Source organism: Ovis canadensis, chromosome 16, assembly GCF_042477335.2.
Source record: "Ovis canadensis isolate MfBH-ARS-UI-01 breed Bighorn chromosome 16, ARS-UI_OviCan_v2, whole genome shotgun sequence".
Taxonomy (NCBI): Eukaryota; Metazoa; Chordata; class Mammalia; order Artiodactyla; family Bovidae; genus Ovis; species Ovis canadensis.
The window spans coordinates 55,447,027-55,473,304 of record NC_091260.1 but is presented as its reverse complement, the minus strand read 5'-3'; the positions used below and the strand labels follow the sequence as shown (position 1 = coordinate 55,473,304).

The window sequence follows — 26,278 nt, the reverse complement described above, 5'->3', positions numbered from 1 at the left end:
TTCATGGGGATTAGGGCTGCTGTCTATGGGGTCTCACAGAGTCGGACATGACTGAAGCGACTTAGCAGCAGCAGCAGGGGTACTTTGAAGGTTGGTCTCTAAAATAAGAATGCCAATCTGAAACAACATAGCTTTCTTTATACATTTAATTATAATCATCTTTGGGGATTATAAATTCCAGATGTGTATTTTCCACTATTCCAATTAATTCTTCACTTAATCCAAAAATACTTCTCTTAACGTTCAAGAGAAGGTCTTTCAACCTCTTAGATTCTATCAGATAGATTTATCACCTAGGATGCTTTTATTTATAAGTAACAGAAAACTTCGTTCAAACTACTTTAAACAATGAAAGTATTTATTGGTCACATTAAGTCTAAAAGTAAAGTGGACTTTGAACATAGTTTGATTTGGATTCTAGCTATTTCTCTGTAATTTTGTCCTATTCAGCTTTGTCCTCGGACTGGCATTGCCAAGATCACAAAATAGCTGCTGCATTTTCAGGCTCCACATCAGCACGTTACATTCAGGGAGCAAAAGCACCTATGATGCAACCAATTTTCAGCAAAATCACAAATGGCCCTCCAACTGAACAATACCTAAATTAATCCTTGTAGAGAAAGTAGTACAAGATGCCAATAGATTTAGGCCTAGACAACTTGAAGGAATCACTGTAGGAAAAACCCAATCAAATTTCACCCTTGGAGATGGGTTCCACCCAAAGTCATGATCATTCCCATGCTCCCCTTTAATTTAATCCTTGTTGTTTTTAGTCACTAATGGGAAGTGAATGTCACTCAGTCATTTCTGACTCTTTGCGACCTCATGGACTGTAGTCCACCAGGCTCTTCTGTTCATGGGAATTCTCCAGGCAAGAATACAGCAGATGGGTAGCCATTCCCTTCTCCAGGGGATCATCTCAACCCAGGGATCAAACCCAGGTCTCCTGCATTGCAAGCAGATTCTTTACGAGCTGAGCAACCATATCCAATTCTTTTGCAGCCCCATGAACTGTAGCCTGCCAGTCTTCTCTGTCCATGGGATTTCCTAGGCAAGAATACTGGAGTGGGTTGCCATTTCCTTCTCTGAGGAATGATCCCAACCCAGATATCGAACCTATGTCCCCTGAATTGCAGGCGGATTCTTTACCACTGAGTCACCTGGGAAGCCCAATTTAATCCTTTCAATATTTATGACTGTTGCTCTCATTCCTTCAGAATAAGAAATCCAAGGTTTTTTAGCCTAGCATCCTACTGTGGTTCTCCACTCCCTTGCCATGATAGTTTTGTATAGACATATGATTGTGCTTTTTCCTAATGTGTGGATATCAAGGATCCATAATGAACCCTTAATTTATTTTCAATTCATGTTTCTTTCATTACAGGCACATTTGTTGTCCAAGTCACTGCAACTGATGCTGATGATCCAACCTACGGGAACAGTGCTAAAGTTGTCTATAGCATCCTACAGGGGCAACCTTATTTTTCAGTTGAATCAGAAACAGGTTAGAATTCCTCTTACATCTTCTTTTTAAGATATGTAATTTTAATTGACATGCTCAGCTGAGCTAGCAATTTTTAATAAAAATAATCAGTGTGATTGAATTTTCTTAGATTCATCTCCAAGCACCAGTGACGTATTTGTAAACATGACATCCAGATCATTTTAATCAAGAAATCTGACAATGGATCTTTCATATACTGTGTTTATACAAGGGAGATTTGGAAAAATTACACATTACCTTATTATTTCCTCCAGTTTGAGATAAAACTAAAAGGCCAACCCCTTTTGATAGCCAAGATGGTTGTTTGCACATATTCTGATTCTTCTTTTTCTAGTTACTTAGTAGGATTGCATCTCTCTACCTTACTGGAAAGCTAGATGTAGCCATGAGATTTATTTGGGGCAATAAAATGTGGTAGTCATGAGTCATTTCCAAGCAAAACTTTTAGACCTGGTACATAATCCACCATTTTCCCTCCCACTTGCCACAGTGATCATGGATGGAAACCAGTATCAAGTGAGTCTTCAGCCTGAATGTCTAAAGGTTATCATGAGCAGATTTTCTTTCTGGCCTACCCAGAGCACTTTAGTTTTGTTAAGCCACTGAGATTTTACTTTGTTGGTTGGCACATTGTCTAGCTTATCTTAACTGATACTAAAAAAAATGGATTGCCTTAACTCTTTTTTCCACATCTCAGTTTTCTGCACTTTCTCCACAAAGTAGCATACTATCTATGAAGAATTGTGTTTTAATATATACCACTTGTACTGTATGGTAACATTGGCTTAAAACTCAACATTCAGAAAACTAAGATCATGGCATCCAGTCCTGTCACTTCATGGCAAATAGATGGGAAAATAATAGAAACAGTGACAGACTTTATTTTCTCGGGCTCCAGACTCACTGCAGATGGTGACTGCAGCCATGAAATTAAAAGATGCTTGCTCCTTGGAAGAAAAGCTATGACCAACTTAGACAGCATATTAAAAAGCAGAGACATTACTTTACCAACAAAGGTCCATCTAGTCAAAGCTATGGTTTTTCCAGTAGTCATGTATGGATGTGAGAGTTGGACTATAGCAAAAGCTGAGTGCTGAAGAATTGATGCTTTTGAACTGTGGTGTTGGAGAAGACTCTTGAGAGTCTCTTGGTCTGCAAGGAGATCCAACCAGTCAGTCCTAAAGGATATCAGCCCTGAATATTCATTGGAAAGACTGATGCTGAAGCTGAAACTCCAATACTTTGGCCACTTGATGTGAAGAACTGACTCATTGGAAAAGACCCTGATGCTGGGGAAGATTGAAGGTGGGAGGAGAAGGGGATGACAGAGGATGAGATGGTTGGATGGCATCACTGACTCAATGGACATGAGTTTGAGTAAGCTCCAGGAGTTGGTGATGGACACAGGTGGCCTGGCGTGCTGCAGTCCATGGGGTCACAAAGAGTCAGTCACAACCAAGCAACTGAACTGAACTGAACTTGTACTGTATAGTAAATTCCACAAGTATTTTTGCTATCGTGTTGAGTCAAGTTCCTTTTACACAATTTTCAAGCTTCCATTATGGTTTGGATGTCAAAACCTTTCTAAGTTACTATATCTAGTTTGAAATCAATGTAAGAGGTACAATGAACTTGGAAAGAATCCCAAGGAGAAGGAAAATGTTGAGTTTAGAGACAATGAGGATGACAAATTAGAATTATTCGACTTAAAGGACAAAAGGCTAAGGTGATCTCCTGTATTTAAATAGAGAAGTACTATTATTTGGAGAATAGAAAGCAGTTTCACTTTTACCGGAGCCAGCACTATAGGAATAAAATTGACCTGTTGTCTGAGGTATTCTGTTAAAAATAAAGAAAGATATTTTCAGTTTCATTAGTCATTAAGCACCGGAATGTGCCACCAGAGAAGGTTATAAAGACTTCATCAGTGATTTTTGAAAGAATGTGGTTAATTTAAGCCTAAGCCTTACGCAGAAAGTAGATGAAATTTTAGAAGTTCTTTAAGCTAATTATTTTATAACTACCTAACAATAGAGATAATTTTTATCTAGCTGAAGAGTGTTGGTCACTGCTAGGACCTGTTGAACTAAAGCTTACCTCAGCTTTAGGGAAAAGATTCTCTAGGATCATACAAGATGATTATTATGACAGAACCAATACTGTTTTCACAAGACTCTAGTTCTGTGGTTTAGAAGATCCTTAGAACATTCATTATGGTGGGTATATTTAATGAGGAATCAGCCAATTCAGTAAAGTGAAACTCAAGAGTCAGTGCAATATACGCACATACATATGTATGCCCAGTCATGTCCAGCTCTTCTTGACCCCATGGACTGCAGCTCGTCAGACTCCCCATCCTTGCAATTTCCCAGGCAAGAATACTAGAGTGAGTTGCTGCTTCCTCCTCCAGTGGGTCTACCCATCCAGGGATCGAACCCACGTCTTATGCATCAGCAGGCAGATTCTTTACCCCTCTAGCCATTAGGGAAGGCTTTTCAAGTATACCTGACTTTCTTAACAATTTCCTCATAATACACCTAATTGTCTTTTATTCTACTGTGGCATAGTAGTATACCGCTGTACCACATGCCAAGTTACGTTTTGCTGTGTCATCTTATCACACTTAACAGTTATACAACTTACCGTCCGCATTACTGAACGATGTAATTTACATTCGTTTTCATTCTTCTTGCATTATAGGTGAATGAGTGTGTGTGTGTGCGTATGTTTTAATGTATCTGCCTCCCCTATATGGTTTTAATTTCCTTCAGTACAAAGGTCATCTATAATCAGTCATCTTTATGGTCACCCATGACATCTGCACTGTGTTAGGCACATTGTGGGTGGCAATCTGTGTTTGTTTGCAAAAATAAATAATTTTGGAAAGTATTTCTACTACATCCTTTTCCATTTCTGAATTTCATACCCACAGGTATCATCAAGACAGCCTTGCTCAACATGGATCGAGAAAACAGGGAGCAGTACCAAGTGGTGATTCAAGCCAAGGATATGGGCGGCCAGATGGGGGGATTATCTGGGACTACCACGGTGAACATCACGCTGACTGACGTCAATGACAACCCTCCTCGGTTTCCCCAGAGTAGGAACATTTGATTGAATTACTTTCTCCAGGGAACTTTTGTACAACTGTGACTTTAAGAATGATATTTATTTTTTCTTATTGTTATTAATTGCCAGAGTTAGTGAACTTAGTAAGAACTGGCGCATTTATTAAAAATAAGCTGACAGTACTGATGCTCAGTAGATGTAAACGTTTATCAGTAATTAGCTGAGGAGTTGTCTGATATGTCTGCTATTATAAAAGTAATATCATTGTTTTATTTTTCTTTATTAATAAGACTACCACAGGCATAAATATGCTTGTGCAGAACATATGTTTATAAGCATGCTGCTATTTGTTAGGAAAAAATCAACTGTATATTTTGTGAATTTAATCAGGCATATAATCTCCTTTAAGTCTTTGCAAGGGGAGGATTTATCATTTTACTGTTTCTAAAAATAAAACTGTAGAAATAACTATGTACTTAAACCATTTGTACTCATAAATAGTTTTCCACATTATGGTTAACTGAGATACCAAAAGTCATCTCTAAAATTTTTAACAATCATGATTGGATAAGAAGGAAGATGAAGGAAGATAAGTGTCCACTCTTAAAGCAATCACTTGACCTTTTCACTTATAGACCTCAGTAGATACTGGTTTTCATGTCATTTTTCTTCCAACATCAAAATTCCTTTCTGACCATAAGTGAAAGTCACTCAGTCATGTCCAACTCTTTGCAACCCCATGGACTACACAGTCCATGGAATTCTCCAGGCCAGAACACTGGAGTGGGTACTTTCCCCTTCTCCAGGGGATCTTCCCAACCCAGGGATTGAATCCAGGTCTCCTGCATTGCAGGCAGATTCTTTACTGTCTGAGCCACTGGAGAAAACTATTTAATACCTGAATCCCTTCTTCTAGGAGAAAATGATTGCCCATCATTAAGTACAAAACCCACTTACTCAAATGTGGCTATTTTTTTAAAGCCAGTCAACTGATTAAGAGCTTCTTTTATAATGGTGATACACACGGATCAACAAGAAATACTTGTATTTTCTTTACATTAAAAGAAAATTAATTTTTTTTTATTGAAGGATAATTGCTTTACAGAATTTTGTTTTCTATCAAACCTCAACATGAACCAGTCATAGATATACATATATTCCCTCCCTTTTGAACCTCCCTCCCATCTTCCTCCCCATCCCACCCCTCTAGGTTGATACAGAACCCCTGTTTGAGTTTCCTGAGTCATACAGCAAATTCCCATTGGCTATCTATTTTACATATGGTAATGTAAGTTTCCATGTATCCACTTCATTAGAACTGACTCAAATGTGTTCCTTTTTATGGCTGAGTAATATTCCATTGTGTTATGTATCACAGCTTCTTTATCCATTCAGCTGTGGATGGACATCTAGGTTGCTTCCATGTTCTAGCTATTGTAAATAGTGCTTCAGTGAACAATGGGATACACGTGTCTTTTTGAATTTTGGTTTCCCCAGGGTATATGCCTACAAATGGGATTGCTAGGTCATATGGTGGTTTTATTCCTAGTTTTTTTAAGGAATCTCCATATCATCTACTTTTTTCAAGTATTTAATCATAGTTACTGAATGTAAAAACAGAATAGCTAACTGATTTCTGATTTAACGGGCAGAAGAAAGTTTTTATGAACCCTAAAACATCCATTCAGGAGCCTGACATGAAAAATCAGGATCACCAACACTTTCTCCCAAAACCTCTTTTCTATGTGGGGATGGCTTGCGGAAGGCTAGCGGGAAGATTTACCCATACCTTGTTACCAGGGGACTTGCCCCTCTCCACTCTCTCCGAGAATAAACTGTGCTCATTTCTGTATAATGTCCCAAGGCGAGGGATAGGAGAATACAGGAAGAGATTGGAGGCACCCAAGTATACTTCTACTTCCCTCATGATAAAACTGGCCTCTTTTATCATCTTATCAAGAATGAGCTCAATACTTAGTGAATTAAATATTATTAAAGTATTATACTTTCGTGGGCTTCCCTGATAGCTCAGTTGGTAAAGAATTTGCTTGCAATGTGGGAGACCTGGGTTTGATCCCTGGCTTGGGAAGATCCTCTGGAGAAGGGAAAGGCTACCCACTCCAGTATTCTGGCCTGGAGAATTCCATGGTCTGCATAGTCCATGGGGTCACAGAGAGTTGAAACGACTGAGCGACTTTCACACTTTAGTAGTATCAGAGTGTAAATTTTCTTTCCAAGGCAATTTGTGTAAATGGTGGGTAAAATGTAATGTGTGAGAGTAGAATAACTTTTGTTTTTGCTATTTTGGGGTGGAGAAGGGGTGCTCAAGGACAGGCTAGCCTGGCATACCTAAATTGAAACTCACAAGTAGTCTCCTTTGACTAATTTTCCAACGTGAAGATGTAAGAAAAATGTATATCTATATAACAGAGTTTTTAATTAGTAGTATAAATACAAGAATGGGAGAGATCCATGTATAAAAAAGACACTAATATTTAAAGGAAAAAAAAATCAGTCAAACCTAGAAAAATTTCAGAGCTTTATTCCTCAGTGTATTTATCTATATCCTTTACTGCAACTAAACCAGCTCCACATATGAGTGAAGAAATCTCATCTCTATTTGGATACATTCTCTGAAGTGCTGTAATTTGTTTTCACCTTCAGTTACTATTAGCAATGACAGAAAAAACTCTTAAAGAGTTCCTAGCAACTGGCTTAAAGTCACAGCTCAGGTTAAATTCTTTTCTATTCTTTCTGCTAGATTACAGCACCCTCCTCTAACAGTTCAGGCTTTCTCACAATCACATGTAAACTTGGAAGCCTACTTACAGGACAAGAAAAGTGTTTTCCCTTTGCCAAGAGACAAGTCATGAAATAGAAGAAATATTCTTAACAACCATGAAAGTAAAAACATTAAAGAGACAAGGGCACCATTAATTATTTTAAGGAAAGCCCAAGTCTGCCTGCATCCATGGTACTATCTGAACAAACTGCTAGAAAATGGGTTTTGTTTTTATTATGATGGGGTGTAATTAGTCCGTGTTTGACTTATATCTGTCTGATAATTAATAGGTACATATCAGTTTAAAACCCCTGAATCTTCTCCACCGGGCACACCAATTGGCAGGATCAAAGCCAGCGATGCCGACATGGGAGAAAATGCTGAAATCGAGTACAGCATTACAGAAGGAGAGGGGCTGGACATGTTTGATGTCATCACCGATCAGGAAACTCAGGAAGGGATTATAACTGTCAAAAAGGTAAAGCATTTTTTAAAATACTATGCAAATGAAAGCATTTCTCTTTCTCTGGTGGCCAAGTAACTGGGGGCAATTACATCTCACATGAATAGTCCTCTCAAGTCTTGTCTATTAATTCTTTCAAGAGTAAGAGTGTTTCATGCATTGCACACATGCTAAGATGCTTCAGTCATGTCCTACTCTGTGACCCCATGGACATAGCCCACCAGGCTCCTCTGTCCATGGGATTTTCCAGGCAAGAATACTGGAGTAGGTTGCCATTCCCATCTCCAGGGAATCTTCCCAACCCAATGACTGAACCCATGTCTCTTACATCACCTGCATTGACTGACGGGTTCTTTACCACTAGCATCACTGGGCTGCCCAATTTTTTTAAAGACCTAGTCTATTTACAGTGAGAGTTCTTTGGTTGGCTTTCAGGGGTTCTCAATAATCTTATGCATTCATTAATTCTATACTTTTTAATAAATTTATATTAAAAAGTTCCTAAGTAAATAGCATAAACAAATGAAACTCATAAAAATACATGAATAAATAGCATAACTGAAGAATAAATTTTAAAACAGTGCCAGACACCATTTGAATGTTGGAGATGCAATAGTACATTCAACAAGATGGTCTCTGCTCTCATGGAACCACTTTTATGGGGAAGAAAGCAAATGAACAAAGAAACATATATAACTACAAATTCCCCTACATGCTTTGAAGGAAAGAAGTAATACAAGCAGTGACAAAGATGGTTTGAATTAAAGAGAGAAGATATATAAAGACCACAAAAATAAAGTAACAAAATTTCCTGCAAACTCTTTAGCTACTTTTTGAAATGCAATAATTAAGATTTCATATTCTGAATTCCTATGTTTCTCCTGTGTAATCACTACTTTGGAACATGCACACGGAAACTTTATGTTCTGAATTCTTATTTGTCCCCTATGTACTTATTCACCCCCAAAATTGTCATGGAGCAGAATACTAAGATGTGGCAAAAATTAAAAATCAATAAACTGTGTGCTTCAAAGCTACAAATAGTATTAATTTTGGTTACTGTGTTTAATGAGTTCACGTTTGCATGTGTTGTGTCATATTTTCTCTCTCCTTTGGTGTAGTGTTTTATTTGCTGGTAAATATAAGCATAGGTGGATGTAAACAAGAAGAAAAATTTTCCTCTTACGCTTCGGATTGTATGTCTTAATATCTGGAAAGACAATAAAACATGTTTCAGTGACATTCAGATCAATGTTTTAAGCTATAATATAATTAGGAAGCCCATTAGTGTGCATTAACCTTTTTAATTTTCTTGGTACCTTATCAGATTCATGCTGAAATTTTGCCTAGCCGACTAAATCACATTCACTAACATCTTGATTAATTGTGTTTCTAGTGAGCCTTGTCATATTATCATCTAAAACTAAAAGTCAGCAATAAGCATTTGGGTTCACTATGTCTCCAGAAGCAGAGATACTTCTCCTACAGACGTCTGACAATGATCATTGCTTTCTTGGGCAAGTAATTAGCCAGATGCCCTTATCTGGATATCACTTGGAATATTTTAACACCTCATGCCCAAAACAAAAAAAAAAAAAAATTTTAATCTATTTTATCTGAACAAGGACTAGGAAATTAGGCTGCAAACCAGCACCTCTCCATCCTAGCTATGATCTTAGTTCCTCCACCAGGGAACGAACACATGCCCCTTACATTGGAAGCACAGTCTTAACCACTGGACCACCAGCGAAGTTCTTTGACAAATTTTAAACACTCAGTGACTGTTCAATTAAAGCCAAATGTGACAACATCTGACACAGAATGCTCTTCTACATATTTGCCAACCTGCCCCTGGTGTGGCTTCTGATAGTCAGATATAAGGACTTTTATAAAAGGGGCCTCTTTAGGTTCTCTCTGCTTCTAGGTGCCCTCTCCTGCCCATCATAAACTTTCAGTCCTGGTGCGTGATTTCTGCCCACAATTTCATCAGGATTGGTGGCATCTGAACTCCCATGTCTTTTCCCAACCTTATGCTGTGTAGTAATGTCTCAAAGCAATATGATCACATTCATTTATCAGTGGTTTGCATTAAAAATGGCTCATGTCTTGACTTTCTGTGTCTTGACTGCTTTAAATATGTCATTTCTTCCTCCCCTCACTTCCCACAAGCTCTTGGACTTTGAAAAGAAGAAAGTGTACACCCTCAAAGTGGAAGCCTCCAATCCTCACGTTGAACCTCGCTTTCTCTACCTGGGTCCATTCAAAGATTCAGCCACAGTGAGAATTATGGTGGAAGATGTAGATGAGCCCCCTGTCTTCAGCAAACTGGCCTACATCCTGCAAATAAGAGAAGACGCTCAGATAAATACGACAATAGGCTCGGTCACAGCCCAAGACCCAGATGCTGCCAGGAACCCTGTCAAGTAAGCACACTTCTGTGACATGTCTCTTCCATAAGTTTGTTGATTTAAATTCAAATATTCACTTGCAAATTGGAAAAGATGAATCTTTTTTTCCAATTAGCTGTATCTTCCTTTAAAAAATACTTTAAAGTACTTTTATTACCTTTACACTTCTTGCATAATATAAAATATTATCTTAGCAACTAAATAAACCTTAAAAACTCAACATGAGGGGATTGCCCTGGTGGTCCAGTGGCTAAGATTCTGCCCTCCCACTGCAGAGGGAATGGGTTTGATCTCTGATTGGGGAACTAAGATCCGTATGCCTTCAGTCAGCCCCCAAAATTATATTTTTAATTTGGGAGGAAGGCATAAAATGAGCTATAAGGAGTTTATTGCTTATATGGCAGTGGTACAAGGTAATGCAGTTGAATGGGCTGGGATTTCTTCTCAGGTCTTAGATTTGTCGAAGTTGGTGGAGGAAGCACTTTTAACAAACAAGGCACTAGGCTTGAAAGTCTGTTTTTCAAGTATAACACTTACAGGCAGAATTATGCTCCATTTGGATGCGTAATTTTTTTTCTTTTGCAGACATGGATAAAAACAAGCACAGTTTCATGATATATGTCTGGGAAATCATGGGGGAATTAATAGAGTTGAGTCCAAATATATACCAAGTAAGCAAGCTCTATTTTCCCTGTACACCTTCACTGTAAATTACATTGTAAGAAAGCCTCATGGCTCTTTGAGACCATCATTGCTTAAGTATGCTAGAATCTTATCAGGAAAGCACTGGAGTCCACAGCTTCAAGCCTTTACCCATAGCTTAGCTGACTCGCTGAGAAAAGAGCTAAACCAGAATATTATTGTGTCAATTATTCCCTGTCAAGAAAGTAAGCAGACTGAGAAGTTGTGCCAGTGTGTCCGAAAATTTCTGCTCAGGGCACTTGCCATGTGCCAGGCCTGTTCCTGGCACTAGGGATATGAGCGAGAATAGTGCCCAGTCCTGATTGCAGGGCGCTTGCATTCTAACTGGGGATGACAGAAACAAGCAAACAATAAATACGTGGGAGTGTTAGTTGCTCAGTCATGTCTGACTGTAGCCCGTCAGGCTCCTCTGTCTATGGAACTCTCCAGGCAAGAATACTGGAGTAGGTTGCCATCCCCTTCTCCAGGGTATGTTCCCAACCCAGGGACTGAACCTGAGTCTCCTGAATTGCAGGCAGATTTTTTACTGTTTGAGCCACCAGGGAAGCCCTGTGATATGTCAGGTGACAGTAAAGTGTAAGCAGCAAAATAAGACAGAGAAAGCAAAGGGTGGGACTTCCCTGGCAGTCCACTGGTTAAGACTCCACGCTTCCAGTGCAGTGGGCTTGCATTCAATCCTTGTTCAGGGAACTAAGATCCCCCATGCTGTGTGAAATGGCCAAAAGAAAGAAAGAACACAAAGGGTATCTGGATACTATCTTAGATAGTGCAGTCAGGCCTGGCCTTGTTGGAAATCATTTGAGTAAAGCTTTGAATGAAATGAAGTGATGAGCCACACTAATATCTGGGGGAAGAAGGTGCCAAGAAGAGGGAAAAGCAAGGAGAGGATCTGATATCAGAGTTTGCCTGGCATATGGGAGGAGAGGCCGGCCAAGCTGAGAGCAATCGCAGATGAAGAGAAATTACGGTATCAGGTATCAGGCAACAGAGGTTCGGTAGGTGGTGAGCGAGGCAGGTCCTACTGGGATTTGTGGGCCCTAGTAACCACTGTATTTTATTCTGATTGAGGTAAGAAGCCACTGGCAAGCTTTGAGTTGAGTCCAAATATATACCAAGTAAGCAAGCTCTATTTTCCCTATACATCTTCACTGTGAATTACATTGTAAGAAAGGCTCATGGCTCTTTGAGACCATCATTGCTTAAGTATGCTAGAATCTTATCACGAGAGCACTGGAGTCCACAGCTTCAAGCCTTTACCCATAGCTTAGTTGACTCACTGAGAAAAGAGCTAAACCAGAATATTATTGTGTCAATTATTCCCTGTGAAGAAAGTTAGACTTAACTAATCCAAAACTACTCTCTAAAAGGATCACATTGGTTGTTGCATGAAGAATTTTTTTTTTTTTTCAGATGAAAGACTTTGAGATTCTAAGGCACTTGTTTCCTAACTTTTCAGCCACTGAGCCCTTTGTTCAAATGAAATCTCATGGCAAGTCCCACAACTAAAACACAGAAATGCCTGGCTTATTTTCAGAGAATAATTTTAAATCTTTGGGAAAAGAGACTTTGTTGTTTTATCATTCTACTGGAATATCTCCTTGAATTGCATGATGGGCAACCCAGAGTAGCCACATGTGAGCTCCATGGGTCAAGGGCTCCTCCATTTACATTTAAAATGATTAATAAGGAAAATGGGCTTCTTGGGGGGTGCTAGTGGTAAAGAACCCATCTGCCAGTGCAGGAGACATACCAGCCATGGGTTCGATCTCTGGGTCCAGAACATCTCCTGGAGGAGGGCATGGCAATCCACTCCAGTATTCTTGCCTTGAGAATCCCATGAACAGAGGAGCCTGGAGGGCTACAGTCCATGGGGCCTCAAAGAATGGGACACAAGTGAAGCAGCCTAGTATGCAACACGTAGCACACATACAAAAAGGAATTTAAACGATGGCCTTTGCTTATACAACATGAATAACCTTAAGTACTTTCACAACGTGCTTTTACTCAAAGTTTGTATACTGCATAAGAAAACAATCTTAGCAAGTCAATATCAAGACCAATTTAAATGTGCTAATGCTGGAAGTTTATAAATACAAACTTTGATTACCTCTTTGATCAGTCAAAATATTTTTAATGAAAGAGATAATGTCTTCTGGGAATTTAGGCTGCATTTTTATATCTGTTTTACTTTTATACCACATACCACTTTTACCCATTGTTTTTATTTTGTTTCATTATAGGAAGTAGTTAGCTTGTCAGAAGCTACGTTGGCTGTCAACTAATTTTAAAATTTTTTCTGCCAGTCTTTCTTTGGTAGATATGGATTTCATGTATGGACATAGATTTAAAGATAAAAATATATATAGTTACATCAGTACATAGATGTATGTTCCAGTGGTTTCTTTTATAGGAGAATTATAACCGATTCTTATATTCAGAAAGTACAACCATATATAGTTTTTGGTTATTCAAGACATAAATATGGAACAATTAAGTGTTAGATTCCATCGTAAGTGTATAATTAATACTAGAGAATTCTTCCCCAAATGTTAATTTATCATTATTTTAGCACAAATCTTTACTTCTTTAGTCACATAAAATAATTTTCTTTCAACAACTTTATATCACGTGTCTTTTGACTTACACGGAAGTCTTATAAAATGTCACTCTGAATACTTATTATGAAAATTTTACATGCAAATACATCATCTTTTCCTGACCCACAAAGCTCCCTTCAGGATACATAAGACAAATTACTAAATCACAGAATACAATAAAGTTCGAGGGGGAAAAAGGAGGTACCTAGCAGAATGATCCACTTTAATCATTATGAATTGATTACCTTTTTCCTTATCAGTTATTATTACAATTAATATGATTGACAGTAAATTTCTAAATATAAGTGGAAATTACTCTGGAAAGAAAAACAACAAACAAATGAGGCTTTGTGTGACTCAAGCGAGACATCTTTCCCAAACAATGTAGACATTTTAGGTCTTCTAATGATTTTTAAATCCCCCAATTAAGGAAAGAAAATAATACAAAATTACTATATTTCCTAAATAGTCCTCTCTCTTTAAAATCAAAAGCCACCTTTAGGACTTCCCTGGCAGTTCAATGGTTAAGACTCTATACTTCTACTGCAGGGGTCATGGGTTGGATCCCTGGTTGGGGAACTAAGATCTTACATGCCATATGCATAGCCAAAAAAATTAAACAAGTAAATAAATAAAATGAAGAGCCACCTTCAACTAAAACTTCCTCACCCTTTATTTCAAAGCTTGATTGGAAAATATGATTACCTGTAAAACTTAAAACCATAGCAGGAAGGAAAGAGACAAGAAGAAAAGATTCCTGCTGTGTATAATTGTTATAGCTTATAAAAGCAATAAGCAGCATGTCTTAAGCTTGACATTTTTCATGAAAGAAAAACATATATTTGTAGAAAATTATTAAATTCCTTACAAAGGCTATGAATACTGAGATTTCCTTTTTGGTAATCATGTCCTATAAATATTTATCATCCTCAAATTAAAAATGAAGAAAGGTGATCAAACAAGTTCATTGCAATTGGTTAAATTCTTAACAAACGTTGATTCATGACATAAATGACAAAACAATAGCTCCTTCATCTGTTTCAATACTTTTGATAATAAGATTTATATAATCTTATAAATCTAGATTTATATAAACTGAAACTAAAATTCCAGCTTGATATATATGCAATCCATTGTGAACTTCATTAATTCTCTTTAAAATCAGGTTTAAATACCCTACAATAATTGAATATCTATTTTTTAGACATCTGCTAGATGATGAGAAGAGATTTTATTAGGATAACATATATTGTTTATTATAATTCACTAGTAGTACTTTACAACAAAATAATTGAAATAGAATCTTAGAATATAGTACACTATTTGCAAGTTAGTAACAACTTTGGCCACCTCATGGGAAGAGTTGACTCATTGGAAAAGACTCTGATGCTGGGAGGGATTGGGGGCAGGAGGAGAAGGGGACAACAGAGGATGAGATGGCTGGATGGCATCACTGACTCGATGGACGTGAGTCTGAGTGAACTCCGGGAGTTGGTGATGGACAGGGAGGCCTGGCGTGCTGCAATTCATGGGGTCGCAAAGAGTCGGACACAACTGAGCGACTGAACTGAACTGAACTGAACTGAACAAATTTTTTTTTAAATGCATAATAATTCCACACATGGATGACTAGGTAAGACATTTACTTAAAATATATTTCTACTGAGCTGACATCTTAAAATCTCCTATCATGATGTACATTTTGAAAATGCAGCTGAAATGGGCAACCTTTTTGTTCCTAATAGCCTTCACATATCAACTTTCTTCTGAATTTTCTCTTTCGGAATCCTCTGTAAGACAGGGTGTATTACATATTTCCCTCTTACTTATGGCTATTCCAGAAACTAGAGATACATTTATAAAGAAGATAGCATTTCTCAAAGTCTACTCATCTTCCATGAATTTCAGTGTTGAAGACTTTGTCCTTTTTTGGTTTCTAAAACACCTCTTGGTTTTCCTTGAATTCTCCAAACCCTCCTTTTTAAATATGTATCAAATTCTTACTCTGCTCTAGGCTCTGTTCTAGTCCCTGTGGGTCTCTGTTGCTGTTCATCCTTTAAGCAATTCAGTTCCTCGCATTTTTCCCTCTTCTCTTCTTAGACAATTGACTAGAAAATCCAGATTGTCAGTCCAAATATTCATCTTGAGCTTCCTGGACTTCCCTAAGGCACCTCAGCCTCAACATATCAAAACTGATCTTCCCCAAATCCTGTTCTTCACACTTATCATTTGTAATATCACCATCCAACCGTTCTCCTAATTCAGCCAGTGATCTTTAGTAAACATGAGTTGGATAGTGACACTCCTCTGCATAAAACCCATTGGAAGATCTACATCAAGTTCAAATAAACTCCAACTTCTCCCCATGGCCAGCCCATCCCTTTACAGTCCCAACTGTGAATCTCTTTCCAAGCCTATCTCCTAAATCCCTCTCCAGCCTCACTAACCTCAGCCACATTTACCATCTTTTGCTTTTTCAACAAAATGATTTTTAAAATAAAAATGAGAAATAGAAAAATAGCCAATAATCCTACTTATGCACACATACATGTTAAAGTTCTAAAGATCTAAAAAAGTAAAACATAACAGTATACAAACTTGATCCAAATTACATTAAAAAAAATGTGATGATGATACTCAAAAATCATACAACTTGTCTAGTGGGTTCTATTAAGACCTCAACTGTAAAGCAATAATTTCTCAGAATATCTTCCTTAATGTTCAGTTCAGTTCAGTTCAGTCACTCAGTTGTGTCCGACTCCTTGCGATCCCATGGACTGCAGCACACCAGGCTTCCCTGTCCATCACCAACTCCTGGAGCTTGCTTAAATTCATGTCCATTGAGTTGGTGATGCCATCCAAGCATCTCATCCTCTGTCATCCCCTTCTCCTCCTACCTTCAATCTTTCCCAGCATCAGGGTCTTTTCCAGTGAGCCAGTTCTTCGCATCAGGTGGCCAAAGTATTGGAGTTTCAGCTTCAGCATCAGTCCTTCCAGTGAATATTCAGGATTAATTTCCTTTAGGATGGACTGGTTTGATCTCCTTGCATTCCAAGGGACTCTCAAGAGCCTTCTCCAACACCATAGTTCAAGCATCAGTGTTAAGTTATAGATTTACAAATATGCGCTAAAGGTAGAAAAAATTTCATGTAACCGATATTCTGGAATCGTTTTAGGAGGTAAAAATAACAAATACAAAGAAAACCTTCCTAAATTCTACTCTGCATTTTCAGGTATTCTGTCGATCGACACACAGATATGGACAGAATATTCAACATCGATTCTGGAAATGGTTCAATCTTTACATCGAAACTTCTTGATCGAGAAACACTGCTGTGGCACAACATAACAGTGATAGCAACAGAGATCAGTAAGTCCACCCTTTTCCCGCTACCATCCCCAGTTGACAGAGAGCATCTCAGCAAGGGCTAGCGAAGCATGGCTGAAACTCGTCACTGTGTATTGATGATCCTGCTCAATACACATTGAAGGAGAGAGCTCTGTAATGATTTATACTAAATGATTCTTCTAAACACGTGTTGGTTCAATCATACAAGCAGAAGCAACTGTGGAAATTCTGTAGTTTGGGAACAATAAAATGGGAATGCATCTCTCAGTCTAGGTACATGTTGGATTTGATTCCAAAATGCTTGTAAATCAGAGTGTCACACAAGCTGCTGAAAAAAATGGGCTCCCAGTTAGACATTGTATACGTGTGTCAGTAGTGGGGGAGTGGGGATCGAGTATAACCTAAAATGTAGGCATTGCTTAGAAATAGTTTTTTTTAATTTCAGCAACATAACCAGTATTGTTTTAGCAACATAATTATATGAGAAGAAAGAAAATGATGAATTTAGACAACAAATATTTGTCAACCTTCTGTCAGTTAGCTCTCACTATGTGCATTTTTAAAAAGAATTGCTATATATAAGCTTTCATTGCACTTTATCATTTAATATATATCCAACACAATATTTATTCATTAATATTTGTTTATCAAGGAGGATTTAGTACAGAAATCTTTTGGCTATTCACCTTTTAGCTTTCTGTAGAATGTCTGTTTCAAAATTGTTACAGAATTTTTTTTTTTTTTTTTGAGTCGCTCGCTCATGTCCAACTCTTTGTGACCCCATGGACTATATAGTTCATGGCATTCTCCAGGCCAGAATACTGGAGTGGGTAACCTTTCCCTTCTCCAGGGATCTTCCCAACCCAGGAATCGAACCAGGATCTCCTGAATAGCAGGTGGATTCTTTACCAGCTGAGCTATCAGGGAAGCCCTGTTACAGAATTAAGAGATATAAATTTTGACTTTTCCATGGAACACCAAAGTGAGCAATACTAACCACCGAGTAATCCATAGAGTATTTAGAATGAATTTTATCACAGTCTCCATTAAATGTAAGGCAAAGAAAAATACTTCCAAAGGGAGACTTCAAATAATTATACACAGTGAAACCTCTGTAATATATACACAATGTGTAGACTTCAGTAAATGAAAGAAAGAGGATTTTTAAAATAGCATTTAAATGTTTAAAAATGGACATCTAAGTTATAGCTCATGTTTTAGCTTTTGTTTTTAGAAGTTCAAATTATTTTAGCTCAGGTATCTAGTGTAAAATGGTCCATATGAAATGGTTTAATACAGTAATATTCTTTGTCAGTATAACTCATGAGATTTGAAGTGGCTGAAAGATATTGAGTAGAATAACAAGTAACCAATGTGGACAAAATGAAACACTGCTTTTGTGTAGGGTAAGAATTGTTCATTATACATTTGTTAGGTGAGAATTTGATCTTCAGAATTTATGTGGAGGGACTACTGTGCATACCAAGGACAGAGCATACTTAGAGCGTTAAAATTACAAAACTATTTCCCATTTGAAAAGGATCATTTTTATAACATCATGAAATTTTATTTTTTACTGAGGTAGTCATCTTAAGTGCGTTTTAAGCTTTGCACCTAAAAATTTGTTTTTAATGTTTACTGTTTCTATGATCTATTTGAAAATACTAGTGATAAAGACCTTTTAAAACTCACCTTTGAAGCTCTGACTTTGGAAGAATAATGTGAGCAGTATTTTAGATGCAAAGGAACCTAAGAATCTTATTGTCCAAACTTTTTCAGTACCTTTTATGCCAAGAGCCAAGAGCTTGTATTAAACCAGCTCTCTCACTCCAGGCCACTGTACTTGCCATTTCCTTGACCTCAAGAGCTAGAAACACTCACATGGCTTAATCCATCTTCATTCACGTCTCTATACAAATGGCATCTCATCAGAGAAAGCTGCATCTCCGTCTCTCTCCGGTCCCTTTTACCTGTTTAATTTCTCCATAGCATTTGCCATCTGGCACATTATATATTTATGTGTTTACAGTTTGCCTTCCTCCTTTAGAACAAAGCTCCAGGAAGCAGGATCTTTGTTATAGTCCTAATGTGTCCCAGCACTCCAAATAGTGGCTGGCACAAGTTAGTACTAGATGCTCACGAAATATTTATGATGAGAACAAACAAATAGACGTATGAGTGAGTGAATGAAAAGAGCTGAGGTGAGAGACTCCAGCCCCTGATTCTTAGAACAGGAATCTCTCTTCCATACTTCCCAGGAGATTATCAGAGATGACAGCAAAAACACTCCATTTACTGCAGGTCTGCAAACACTGATTGGGCTCTTTCATTATATGAGATGAACAGCCTCAGTTTTGTGGTCAGACAGACCCAAGTTTGAATCTAGGATCCACTCTTTATTATTAATTTCTCTGTGAATGTGGACAAATTACCTAACTCCTCCATGCCTCATCCATAATATAATGAGTTGCCTCATCTATAATATGGGAGCAATAATTATATCTATCTCAGAAGTTTATAAGGATTAAATAAAATAATATAACAAAGTGCTTGACACAATCTCTAGCTCTCAAACTGGAAAACTAAAACCATTCACAATCATTATTGTTCCATTCTTTTTTCCTTCTGTCTACAGAAAAGCCTACTTCCCTGGCTTCCTTTAAAATCTGCCTCTAAAATTCCTTTTCTGGATAGCTCTTCTTTATTTTGTGTTAATCTGGGATTTCTTATATGGTTGCACTGTATGGGCTTCCCTGGTAGCCCAACTGATAAAGAATCTGCCTGCAATGTAGGAGAATCCGGTTTGATTCCTGGGTCAGGAAGATCCCCTGAAGAAGGGATAGGCTACCCACTCCAGTATTTTGGGGCTTCCCTGAGGGCTCAGATGGTAAAGAACCCACCTGCAGTGTGGGAGATCTGGGTTCAGTCCCTGGCTTGGGAAGATCCCCTGGAGGAAGGCATGGTAACCTGCTCCAATACTCTTGCCTGGAGAATCCCAATGGACAGAGAAGCCTGGTGGGCTCCAGTCCATGGGGTCACAGAGAGTCATATACAACTAAGTGACTAAGCACAGCACAGCACTGACTGTACATAAAGGTAGCTTTGTCCCCTATATATTTCCTTCAGGTGTATCCTCATCCAGAAGTACCAAAGAATCGAATTCTACTTTTTTGTGACTATGATGATACATAATGCCCTGTGGTACTCACAGGAGCCTTGGCGAAACTATGTATGAATGAGAAAGAAGTGAGTAACCATCATCTAAATGGGATCACCCATCAACACATAAATGCCTGTTCCTTTCTTTTGGGCATTTTGCAGATAATCCAAAGCAGAGCAGCCGAGTACCTCTATATATTAAAGTCCTAGATGTCAATGACAACCCCCCAGAATTTGCTGAATTCTATGAAACCTTTGTCTGTGAAAAAGCAAAAGCAGATCAGGTGAGTTTCATAAGAAAGCAAATTAATTAACTCAGACAAACTTAGATCTTCTAATAATTCAGATGATACACAGAGCTGAGGGCAAGTCTTGAATTATCTATGAAATAAATGCCAACAAAATTAATACTATAAATAAGAACCATGATGAATGTTTAACTTGCATAAGAGAACAAACAGTTTTTAAAAACAGAAAGTTCGTTAGTCTCACAGACTGATGCTGATCCCAAATTAGTCTTAAGTTTCCATGAAAATATATCAGTCACTGCTTTATTGGAAAAATCTTTATTGGTGAGCAGATACTTTTAATTACCATATATACTGAAAAGTACTAGCTAGAACATATTTTACAATTGCCTATAATTCATAGTTTCATTTATTTACATTGCCCATCTGTACAAGTAATACAAATTCATGAATGTTTTACTGTTTTACACATTTGTCCCCACCTGAAGTCAGTCTTTTCTGCCAGTGATATAAAAATTATGTTAGTTTGTCAAAATAGAAGTGTACTGTTAAAATACATGTTAAAATGGGACTCTGAAGTTGTGGGATTTATATTCAAACTAGCTCTTTAGCAAGTCAATTGCTTATGTATATGCCAGGCTTGCATTTCTAAGCAAGCTCTCCAAAGAGTGCCTCCTTTTACTTAAGTTGCAATGTTGTCATAAATCGCTGAGATATTTTAAGCTTGTTATCACTCTAGGACTATGTTTCTCAACCCAGGTGATTTTGCCCCACCCCTCTCCCCCCTCCCACCCCCGCGAGGGACATTTGGTAATATCTGGGAACAATTCTGGTTATCACAAGGAAGAGGGTACTACCGGTTTCAACAGATGAATTTAGATTTGCTGCAATAAATACTGTTGTAGGGCTGTCCCTTGCTCTATTTCCAGCCAATCAGTTCTCTGTCTAGGGTGGATTCATTATAAGTTTTCTAGAGGCCATCACTGTGAAATTAAAATTAGATATCATTGAGTTAAGCAATTTACTGCAAAGCTGTAAGAAACTCTTCTGAGTTAGTAAAACTTGATGACAGCTTTATGGTTTTGATTTTAGTTGATTCAGACCCTACGTGCCATTGACAAGGATGACCCTTACAGCGGGCACCAATTCTCGTTCTCTTTGGCCCCCGAAGCAGCCAGTGGCTCAAACTTTACCATTCAAGACAACAAAGGTAAATGAGCCCAAGCTGCCTGTCTGTCTATATATTTATGTCTGTATCTATATCTATCTAGTCTCATCAGAACTGATCCCATACATAACATGATTTCCACTTCCATTCACCACTTTGCTTTCCGGTTCCAGACAACACAGCGGGAATCTTTACTCGGAAAAATGGCTATAACAGACACGAGATGAGCACCTATCTCCTGCCTGTGGTCATATCAGACAACGACTACCCAGTCCAAAGCAGCACTGGGACAGTGACTGTCCGGGTCTGTGCATGTGACCACCAAGGGAACATGCAGTCCTGCCATGCGGAGGCCCTCGTCCACCCCGCGGGACTGAGCACGGGGGCTCTGATTGCCATCCTTCTGTGCATCGTGACCCTACTAGGTAAACTGCTTCTCCCTGCATCCTATCTCCCCATGCTGAGGGGCACACACTGTTACTGTGGCTCTCTAGATTTATCCGCCTCCCCCATTAAGGCATACAGCCTGATCTAGGTGAGTAATGTGCTGGGAATCTTATGTGTGTTCACCCGTGAACTAGTTTTTGCTTGAAAAATGGCTTTGGAGAATGAACAGTTGTAAAACTTGCCCATGTCTTTCCCCACTGAGGGAGTCATTCCATCAAGAGAATCTCTTGTCTATCGGGCTGGGAATGAGTTGCAGGGGGATTTGAGGGCAATATAAATACACCCTTTCCATTTCATTTGTTGTTTAATATTTAACCTGGCGAACATTCCGTTTTCAAAGAACAAAAGTTGTTGGGTGTGGAGTATATATGATGAAGGCCATTTCCATCAAGGTAAAGTTTAAAGGTCAATGAGAAACTGGAAGGAGAAATGCAATGACTTTTTTTCTCTCATGCAGGAAAATAAATAGTGGTGAATTTTCTTGAACTCAGCAAACTTGCTTGGATCCACCCACTTGAATAACTACCTAAGCATTGGTCTCTGATTACCATATACATAATGTCTATTATTTCTCAGACTCTCAATAAATAACTTTTGTGACTAAGGAAATAAATCTGGGATCTAAAAGAAATGAATGTAATCAAATGCCTAACAGTGATTTGAAGGAAAAATTTTTATCCCCAACCAACTAATTAAGCACACAAGTTGAGCTCAGAATGCTCAAAAGTCCCTTGATTGTTATGAAATAAGAGATCAAATATTAGCTAACGCACCCCTTCAAAAAATAAAAGTTAAAATTTGTAAAACTTGCCTACACCATTGGGGGAAAGTAAGTCAGAGTTAACCTGGATTTCATAGAGGCAGACCAGGGAGTCATTTTTTTTTTTTTTTTTAAGGCAATGTAGTGACTTTGAGAAGAGGGAAGGAAGACTTCCATTTTTCCAAGAGGAGAAAGCCTAGGGATCCCTGCTCAAGAGTTTCATATCCCAGGTTGACTCCGCTAATTATCACAGAGCCTTGAAACCTGGCTACAGAACTGTGATTCTCTTTGTCAACTAAGAGTTGGAGGAAGTATTTTAAGATATGAGGATAAATAAAAACTGACAGTTTGCAAAGACAAAACAGTGTTCCAATGGTGTGAGTCTGTAAATGTTGTTTTCCGAGAGAAAGATACGAATATTCTTTTTTGGTTTAAAAAAAAAGAGGTTTTTAAAATTTATTTTTACTTTTTATTTTGTATTGGGGTATAACTGATTAACAATGTTGTAACAGTTTCAGGGGAATAGCAAAGGGACTCAGCTATACACATACCCATTCTCCCTCAAAATCCCCTCCCGTTCAGGCTGCCACATAACTTGAGCACAGTTCCCTGTGTTATACAGGTCCTTGCTGGTTATCCATTTTAAATGTACCAGTGTGTACATGTCAATCTCAAACTCCCTAACTATCCCTTCCCCCCACCATCCCCCCTGGTAAAAGAGGGTATTTTTAGAAGGGCTAAGTCTAGAGGCTGCATCAAATAGAATTCCATGGATCCCTGGTCTATGGAGAAAGAGCTGGTCTTCATCTCATAAAGGTCATACTTCCCTTCTCTCATCATCTACCCACTTTCTCCACCCTCTTATTTTCCTTCTAACCAGCTCCCTATGACCTCTTTTTTCATCTCTTTCCTCCTATGAATTTGCCATCTCCTCATTACTCCTAATTTGCCTCCATGTTTCCCACATCTTATCTAGTCTCTTTGTAATTCTGTACCTAATTAAAAAGGAGAAAATGGGATCTAACCTTTATTAGACTCACATCATGGGCTAGACACTGGACAGGAGGCTTTACAAATGTTTTTTCTCACTTAATCCTCAGAACCATCTGGTCTATATTTATCTGCATCTTACATATGAAAGCTGAGGTTCCAGGATGTGAAGCTAAGTCACACAGCTAACAGGTGATAGAACCAAGTTCCAAACCCAGGTTTTTGCCCCCCAGGCCCTGGTGCTTCCACATTGTACCCTACTTTCTTTACAAGCTTATAGAATGCAGTGCAACGTCCACACTGAAAGAGAGCTTGAACTAAAAATGAGATGATTGAACAAATCTGGGCGCCTGTAAGAGGAAGAAAGCGGCGTTGACATAGGAGGAAATCTGCTGTCAAGAAAGTGGATCATGTGGCATCTGTTGTTTTTGTCAATAAAGCAACAGTAAAAACAACTACATCTTGTGCCTCTTTGGTGCTTTCGAGTTGGCATAACTTTCACATTGGGCACCATGTTATTGCCTCTCTTTTACAGAGAAGGAACCTGACTTAGAAAGGTCAGATTGTTTAATTGAATCTAGATCTGCTCATCTCGGATACCTTGCTACCTTCTAGTTTTATGACGGGATTTGAACACAAATTGGTCCAAGTACTCCAGCCCCAAAATTTCACCGCGGTCCTCTGGCCTCAAGGGGGTAGAGAAAAGGAAAGGGTCAGTTACTGGGAAGACAGCATATTACTTTCTCAGAGTGTTTTTATTCCAAGTGCTTAGAAGTCATACCTTCACTTTATAAAAGTTAGCTTTGAAAAAAAGACCTTCCTTTTAGATGATTATGCTCTCAAGAATTTGTTAGATGTGCATCGGGCCAGTAAGAAAAGACAGGCAATTGTAGCAGTAGGAGAATTAGGCAGTGCACAAATGCCTTTGAATTACTGAACATGCCCTCTGTCTTCTAGATAACTGCACTTTCAGGTGTGCATAAGACTAAAAGACAAGATACAGGCAACTTAAGCTAGGGAAGAATTAGGAAGTGATAAATGCCTGCTATCTTGCCTTAAATGGTGGAATGAACCTTTGTCTGTCAGAATGTATTTCTCTGAGAGACAGTTAGCTTGATTCTATTCTCTATTCTAAAGACTGGCCTTACAGCCTTCTGTTTCGCAAATCTGTGTCATACTGGAAACTAGCATAAAAGGTAGATTAAGGGACTTCCCCTTAGCTCAGTTGGTAAAGAATCCACCTGCAATGCAGGAAATCCCAATTCAATTCCTCCGTTGGGAAGATCGCTGGAGAAGGGATAGGCTACTCACTCCAGTATTCTTGGGCTTCCCTTATAGCTCAGCTGGTAAAGAATCCTCCTGCAATGCAGGAGACCTGGGTTCAGTCCCTGGGTTGGGAAGATCCTCTAGAGAAGGAAAAGGCTACCCACTCCAGTATTCTGGCCTGGAGAATTCCATGGACTGTATCGTCCATGGGGTCGCAAAGAGTTGGACACGACTGAGCGACTTTTACAGATCTCCTTTGACACAAGGGACTTCTTTGGTGGTCCAGTAGCTAAGACTCCATGCTCCCAATACAGGGGACCCAGGTTCAATCCCTGGTCAGGGAACTAGACCCCACATGCCACAACTAAGAGTTTTCAAGCCACAAGTAAAGATACCGCAACTTAAGACACCACATGCCACAATGAAGACTGAAGATCCCGCATGCTGCAACTAAGGCCTGGCACAACCAAATAAACATTTTTACAAAAAGGTAGATTAAGAGCATCTTTCCACCCAAAACCCTGCAATTTTCCAACCGCTTGGACTCCCAGGGCAAAGCGAAGGCATATGGAGCATCCACAGCCCCACTTGACATGGCCCTTCCTACTTCTTTCTCCCCACCCACCCCACACCTCACACACTCCAAACACACCCCACTCCATGGCCTTGCTCCTAGCTCTGTCCTCTCCTCCAGATAGCACCCTGGATAACTCTTCATCTATCTGTTCAAATGTTAGTTCCTTAATGATGCACTCAACCCCCATACACACACAAAAATATATGCAGCCCCTCAAACATATACAGAAGTCCTTCCCATCCTCCTTACTCTGCCTTACTTTTTCTTATTTATATTGCACTTATCATCTTCTAATAATTTCCTTATTTATTATACACATTGTTTTTTTCTCTTTCCATCCATCCACCACCACCACCACCACCACCACCTCTGCCTACCTTATTCAGACAAGACTCTTGATCGATTTTTTTCGTTAATACTGCCTAGAACTCTACCTGGCACAGAGTGGGCAATAAATAAATACTTGTTGAATAAACAAAAAATATGAAAGGGATACATGAGGCACCCAGATACTCTCCGGCAGCAAAAGAGAATGTTTACATTTATACAACCACATGCTTGAAAACAGCAGAACTGCATATCCTTGTGAAATAGTCTATAATCCAAACATGCTTCAAAGCATGGTAATTAAGTGTACAAGCTTTTTAGTCTGCCTGACCTGCATTTCAATTATTTGCACACATCACATCTCTAAACCACAATTTCCTTATGTAAAATGGAGTTATAATGATGGTACCTACTTTGTCAAGCCTATTATGATAATTCAACTCGATTCCGTATGTAAAGCAC

The 26,278-nt window shown here is 38.6% G+C and overlaps 1 protein-coding gene across 5 annotated transcripts in view; it reads left to right on the top strand.

Moving 5' to 3' along the window:
* Window positions 1–26,278, top strand: part of CDH6 (cadherin 6) — a 146,953-nt gene that overhangs the window by 116,955 nt on the left and 3,720 nt on the right. For 3 of the 5 annotated variants that reach the window (XM_069555972.1, XM_069555975.1, XM_069555971.1), the window contains 8 exons: window positions 1,385–1,504; window positions 4,437–4,604; window positions 7,646–7,833; window positions 9,988–10,241; window positions 16,759–16,895; window positions 20,196–20,317; window positions 21,374–21,491; window positions 21,623–21,874. In XM_069555972.1, coding sequence (XP_069412073.1) covers window positions 1,385–1,504; window positions 4,437–4,604; window positions 7,646–7,833; window positions 9,988–10,241; window positions 16,759–16,895; window positions 20,196–20,317; window positions 21,374–21,491; window positions 21,623–21,874 — 1,359 coding nt within the window. Of the gene's footprint in view, window positions 1–1,384; window positions 1,505–4,436; window positions 4,605–7,645; window positions 7,834–9,987; window positions 10,242–16,758; window positions 16,896–20,195; window positions 20,318–21,373; window positions 21,492–21,622; window positions 21,875–22,792; window positions 24,102–26,278 lie in introns of those variants that run through there. The other 2 variants (XM_069555974.1, XM_069555973.1) reach the window with 1 other exon arrangement.